This window comes from Notolabrus celidotus, chromosome 2 (assembly GCF_009762535.1).
Source record: "Notolabrus celidotus isolate fNotCel1 chromosome 2, fNotCel1.pri, whole genome shotgun sequence".
Classification (NCBI taxonomy): Eukaryota; Metazoa; Chordata; class Actinopteri; order Labriformes; family Labridae; genus Notolabrus; species Notolabrus celidotus.
The window spans coordinates 31471434-31477648 of NC_048273.1; the positions used below are offsets into that span (position 1 = coordinate 31471434).

Sequence of the window (6215 nt, forward strand, 5' to 3'; positions counted from 1 at the left end):
ATGTGTATCAACAGTCCAAGGTTTAAGACTCGTCTTTACAGTCCTTGTGTTTTCTTTCCTGATAAAAACTGCTTCTTGAAAGGTGATCCGTTTACCAGAATGATGAAGCTGGGAGTTCCTCCTTTGACCTGTTTATATGTAAACGAAAAAGAATCAAGACAAAGGTGATTTAAGGTCAGCGCGTGTTGGAAGTTGGAATAAGTAAACCTAGACAGTGAGGTGCAAATGTCTTTCCTAACATAACTTTGTCAGAGATTACTGATCAAATAATCTACAAAATAGTACATACAATTACATCCAAAAGTTGATCAATTCAAACTGTTATCACGTCTTTCATCTTCCTGTTTGAAGTAGTGGTCATGGTCATTCAATATACAAACTATAATGATCAGTATACAACCCTATTTCCAAAAAAGTTGGGTTGCTGTGTAAACTGTTGATTATAGATTTTGATCGGTGGCGGCAGCCATATTGGAAATGTTGAACTCAACATAACTGCTGTGGAGCGAGTGTGACGTAAAGAGGCAGACTTTTAGCCTCATAGCCAAGTGGCAACCTCCAGTCTAAAAATATGAGTCCAATGTGGAAGTGCTAAAAACTGCAGTTAATCAAGGATCTGCTTGAGGCTGGCTCCAGAAGTACCGGAAACCACATACACACTAATTCAAAAAAGACGATCTTTACAGCAGAAATAAACATGTTTACAGCCTGGTACTAAAGACGAGTTAGTCTGGATAGCTCATTTCTCGATCGGCACACACTGTACGGGGGGTGAATTTTTTTCTAACGCAGCAATTTCGAAGATATTTAGATTACGAGTCTTTCAGTGAGAGGCACAGCTGACTTGATTGACAGGAGGGAACACTGTAGCTGTTGGCTAGGAGGCTCAAAGCCCGCCTCTTTACGTCATAATCGCTCGACCGCAGCAACATGGCTGCCTCCGACAATTGGCCTCAAAACAGCGCACGCAAGATGATGCGAAAGCAAGATCTGAGAGTATATACTTGCTTAGGTGGTGCAAATGTTCCAAGTTTTTGGCAGATTGCCAAGAAAACCTCCAAACTTGACAGTGTGCCACACCCGCAATTTTAGTCTGAACAGAAGTCCTTAAATAATTTTACATTTTCAGCTGCCTGGTCTGGCCACCGGCTGATGATTTTTAATAAAATATTAGGACATTATAAAAATGTGAATGCAAAATTGTACTACCCCACCTTGTGTTTTTACACCTGAACTACTTTACAAACAGGAGCTCAGCTCCTTGACTCCAATCCACATCAAAACAATGTAAACAATAACAAAGTGTAGACAATGGCCTCAATCTCAATGTCCACCCTCAAGCACTCACTGACTTTGAGCCGCGTTCCCGCTAAGTCCAAGAGGGCTTAGGGCCGTCCCACTGTCAGATCATCAAGTGTGTGAGGGATCTCTCTGTGACTTTTTGAGCCCTTCATGCCTCCTTTCCGTAAGTGGGCATTGTTGCACACTTAGCGTAAGGGAATTACCCATAGTTCATGGCATTGTGTCGTGAAACCCAGGATTCCAAGGGGAAGCCTGCAAGCTTGGAAGGGTAAGCGAACGCCGTAACATGAAATTTAAAAAAGTGTGACAGTAAAAAAGAAGCATGTGTTGCAATGAAATGTACAGGTAAAAAAGTTTGCATGTAAGTATAGAAATTACTAAAATTTTCCTCTGGGTTAAGCACCTTGAATTTGAGGAAAGTAAAAATTGTGCAATAAAAATTCTTAATATCACTAAGGTGAGCTAGTGACGTCATGCAGGTCACTTGCAAAGTCTCAAAGTGCTGTCCCATTCCAGTTCTAGGTTTTGAGCCCTAACAGCCTCCTTCCCTCAATCACTTTCCGGCTGACGCCAATTAAGTCAAGAAGGGCTCAGGGCTCAGGGCGGACATTGAGATTGGGCCAATAATTAAGTGTGAACAAAAGACTCATGGGGCACGCAGGTGACACGTGAAGGCAGCGTGGGGAATCTGCATATAAAAACGGCTCCCAAGTGAACGGCTCGCAAATGCGAATCGGTTCTCATCGTTCACTTAAAAGTGCCGTTCAAAAGACCGACTCGCTCGTGGCAGTCACATCTCTACAGGAGGGAGGGAGACGAGAGGGAGAACGTGACTAAAGACGGAGACAATTGGAAAGGTGAGAAAACGAGCGACTGCAGGAAACGCAAGTTTGGACGCATTTCAAAGGCAGAGTGTTGACTGTGCAAAGTGAAAGTGTCATCAGTCAGGCTCCACAAAAAACCTGCAAAGGCACATTAGAAGTGTCGGTCAAAGGTTCTCAGTCATCCAGGCCATGGACATTAGAACTGCATATCAACCCAGCTGCTCTAAAAACGTTCTTTTAATGTTACAGATCAAGTTTACTGTAATGTTTTCAACAGGAAGTTTTCTTTGTGTTCAAAGAATGTTCTAGGATAACACTCTCTAAAAAACATTAAGAAAATGTTAAGTGACAACAGTGCTCGAATATTATGCTCAAATGTTCTTGAAACATTGTCAGCAGGAAGTTTACTTTATGATCACAATATGATCTCAGATAACGTACTCTAAATACATTCCAAAGATCCTAAGAATGTAATCAAACATCCTTTGAATGATAAAGATAAAACTTTCTTTGTTCTAATGAAATATTACCGGAATATTCTTAAATGAAAACTTTAAGTGATTTGAGGCATCAGAAACATCCTGAAAAAATGTTTTACCTGTTGCTTTCAGAATGTTGCTCCTTTGTAATCAAGAAACATTATGTGAAAATGTTAAAGAAAACATTCAACAATCTTTTACCTAAAAATGTTCTTCTTCCATTAAAAGTAAACAATAAAGGAACATTATTTAAAACATCCTTAAGATGTTCTTTAAATATTACACTCAAGACATTGTCTGTTACTTAAAGGATATTATCAAACACCAGCTGAATGTTAAAGACAAAATGTTATTCTTCCATTGATAGTTAACAAATAAAGAACATTTTTTAAATCGATAAACATCCTTAAGATGTTCTTTGAATATTTCACTGAAACCTTTTCTTGAAACATAATCAGAACTTATACAGGTAATGTTAGCCAATGTGGTGAGAACATTCCCTGCCAACTGGGAATCAGTGCTATAGGAAGAATAAGGATAGCCAAGGGAACCTGCTGTTAATGAAGGTGTGAAAAAGTTTATCAGAGATTGGACCTTTTTGTCTAATTGAGATGGGTCTTGTTTTTGTACTTTATGATTTAATATTGTAGCACTCTGCTCCATGTCGAGTGTATAAATAAAGCCTTATAAATAATAAACATTTGATATCATTTATGTTTTTTACATTAGTAACTCATTTTACATATAATTTTACATTATTTTAGGTAATACATTAATTTAAACAAGAAAAAATCTGAGGAGCCACTTGGGAGCCAAAAGAACCGGCTCTCTAAAAAGAGCCGGAATTCCCATCACTATACTGAACAAATAATCTACACAACAGTACATACAATTACATCCATAAGTTGATCAATTCCAACTGTAATCACTTTTTTCATCTGTTGTTGTTTTAGGTAGTGGTCATGGTCATTCAATACTTACATAAACTGTAGTGGTCAGTGTACAACCCTATTTCCAAAGTTGGGTCGCTGTGTAAAATGCTGAATAGATGTTGATTCTTTGTGGATCATTTAAACTCGATATGTGTATATTATTAATTAAAAATTCTGTTCCAAAATTTGATGTGTTGTCTTTACACTATTTTCATGTACATATAAAGTTTAAATTATTTCATCAACGTTCTTCAAAGCGCTACAACTTTGCAATTAGGAATTATTAACAGTTATTAAAAATGTCCTGAAGTGAATCATTTCTTAGTTGATTAAACAAAAGTTAAAATTTCAACTAGTCTTAAGTGATGGACACTTTGTTACATGGATGCCTGACTTTATTATGCACACAGGTACTGGCAGATAGCTACAGATGTCCTGTCAGTCGTCCTTGATTGAAATTAAAGGAGTGTAACAATGGGGACTAATAAGAAGCAGGGCTGGTTAATGAGATAACATGTAAAACCGGACCTCCAGTATTGACAATGCTTACAGTAAATAAAACCTGCATTTGATTAGTATTTGCATAGCTCTACTCACACCTTGTCACCATAGCAATAGGCACCTGGCACTTTAAATGTGATCCTCCTACCTGAGTGCTGCTACAATTCGGGTGCACAGCAGGTGAACAGAGACCAGAGAGACATCCACCGCACGTTACAGCAGTTTCAAAGTTCACCAGCTTCGGGGCAACTTGTTCAAAAAAGTGATGGAAAATAAACCCCTGGTGGACTGGGACTCTGGTCTCATGGACTGCTTTGAGGAACCCAGTACCTGTAAGACTCAGTTCCTAAACTTCCACCAATAAGTATTTTTTTTAATCACTGGGGATTTTTAAGCGTTCTTCAGAAGAGCTGAGTCACTTGAAGAGTTTCTGCGTCTCTGTTTCAGGCTGCTATGGATTCTGGTGCGGTCCTTGCCTTGCCTGCACGGTGTCAGGCAGATTTGGAGAGAACACCTTTCTCCCGCTGTTTGACTTTTGCGGTGTAACAACATTCTGTGGGATTCCTATGTGTGTACCTCCTGCAGGTCTGTCTATGAGGGCTGCCATGAGAAACAGATACGGTATTAAGGTATGATGCATGTGTGTGATCTGAATTATTCTGTGTCATGTTGAGTGAAGAAAAACTAGATTTGCATCTGTTGATGTTTTCCTGCAGGGCTCTCTCTGTAAGGACATCGTAGCGGCGTGTTGCTGCGGGTGGTGCTCCTGGTGTCAGATGCACAGAGAGTTAAAACACCGTAAGAAAACTCCTACTGTCATCAATGTGCAGAATCAAACCATTTTCGCCACACAGCCTGCTCCGATGATGATGATGATGCCCCCAGCTGTGATGAACCAACAAGGGGTCGTCACCATTTCACACTGAGCTTTTATGGCTTCTTATTGGTCGGCTATGTTGTATGTTGTTACATTGAAGTCAAATTCTAATTCACAAGTTTCTCTTTAACCTTTAACCTTGATCCATCTCTCGCTCCTTATTTGCACGCTCCTATAGTAAGTAATGAAGACTTTGTTGCAGATGTTCTGCCAGATGTGAAGTCCTTGTTTGAAATTAAAGGGGTCTGATGGGGACAGATAACCCCTATAACTCTTAAGTCCTTCAGTGTTGAAAACGCTGATGTTTAATAATACCTGCATTTGTTGACTATTTGCATGGGTTTTACTCACACCTTATAGGCACCTGGCACTTATTATTTGGGCTCTGTAATCCCCGCCCAGCTTACAGGAAAAAACAAATCATCACTTAGCTTCAGGTAAATGATGCCCTGCAGGGTTTCATATCAACATCACACAGAGAAGAGTGGGTTTTGTCATGATGTTTACCTAAACAAACAACACACCACTCAGTAAACAAATTATTGTTATATCTTTTTCTTTTAATTGTCCACATCATTTCACATGTTTGGTCCTCCTGGTCTTGATTCTTGTATTTCCAGGGTTCTGATGCTGTCTAGGTAAATCATGTTGGCTGGATCTTCTTGATGTTTGAGGTCTTCTCTTCTCTTGGGTTCTTAAGTTGTTGGATTTTTTCATTGTAAGTTTTTTTTTAATGTGTTGGGTTTTTAAGCTTTTATATGCTTTAGTATCCGTCAAAGCACTTTGCAAACCCTTGTTGTTATGTTGTTAAAGGTAGGATATAAATCAAGTTATAATAATTATAATAATGGTGATAATAATAGTAATATTTTTATTTTTTATATCATAATAATAGGAATTATTATACCCATTATTATCATTATTATAATTATCTGTAATGTTTGCCACACAGCTAAGTTCAGGTTGATGACCTTGTCTTCACCTCTTATCTGTTTGTTGAAGGTGTTTTGAAGAACAAGGAAGTTTTCCAAGCATTCAAATTCATCTTCTTCAATAAATAAAAAGGTTTTATTCCAGATCACATCACCTTTATTTGAACCAACAATGAAACTCCAAATTCTTCCACCTACAGTGGAGGACAGAGTCAGGAGGCTCTTTTTGCATATTTTCAGGTTTTGTTTTTTATATTCTTTGAGTACTTACAGCGATTGTTCATACACACTAGGTGTTTTAATTTTCTGTTTCACTAGACGTGTTTCAGCGCATCGGTTTGACAAATAAAGCACTTTAATAAAATGTC

General features: G+C 38.5%; 1 protein-coding gene across 2 annotated transcripts; it reads left to right on the top strand.

Annotated features, from left to right (window-relative positions):
• Positions 1 to 1968: 1968 nt before the first annotated feature.
• LOC117826595 (placenta-specific gene 8 protein-like) lies at positions 1969 to 6215 on the top strand. 2 transcript variants are annotated; one of them, XM_034702768.1, is made up of 4 exons: positions 1969 to 2159; positions 4150 to 4370; positions 4486 to 4667; positions 4755 to 6215. In XM_034702768.1, the coding sequence occupies exons 2-4, from the start codon at positions 4304 to 4306 to the stop codon at positions 4962 to 4964; spliced, it is 459 nt and encodes a 152-aa protein (XP_034558659.1). In that variant the 5' UTR covers positions 1969 to 2159; positions 4150 to 4303; the 3' UTR covers positions 4965 to 6215. The 2 variants fall into 2 exon arrangements, with proteins under 2 accessions (XP_034558659.1, XP_034558667.1); XM_034702776.1 differs by having other exon boundaries at positions 4216 to 4370.

Bases quoted from the DNA above. Each gene is read 5' to 3' on its own strand.
- LOC117826595 (XM_034702768.1), top strand. From the start codon at position 4,304: ATGGAAAATAAACCCCTGGTGGACTGGGACTCTGGTCTCATGGACTGC. The intron at 4,371-4,485 runs GTAAGACTCAGT...TCTCTGTTTCAG, and splicing joins CTTTGAGGAACCCAGTACCT to GCTGCTATGGATTCTGGTGC. The intron at 4,668-4,754 runs GTATGATGCATG...GTTTTCCTGCAG, and splicing joins GAAACAGATACGGTATTAAG to GGCTCTCTCTGTAAGGACAT.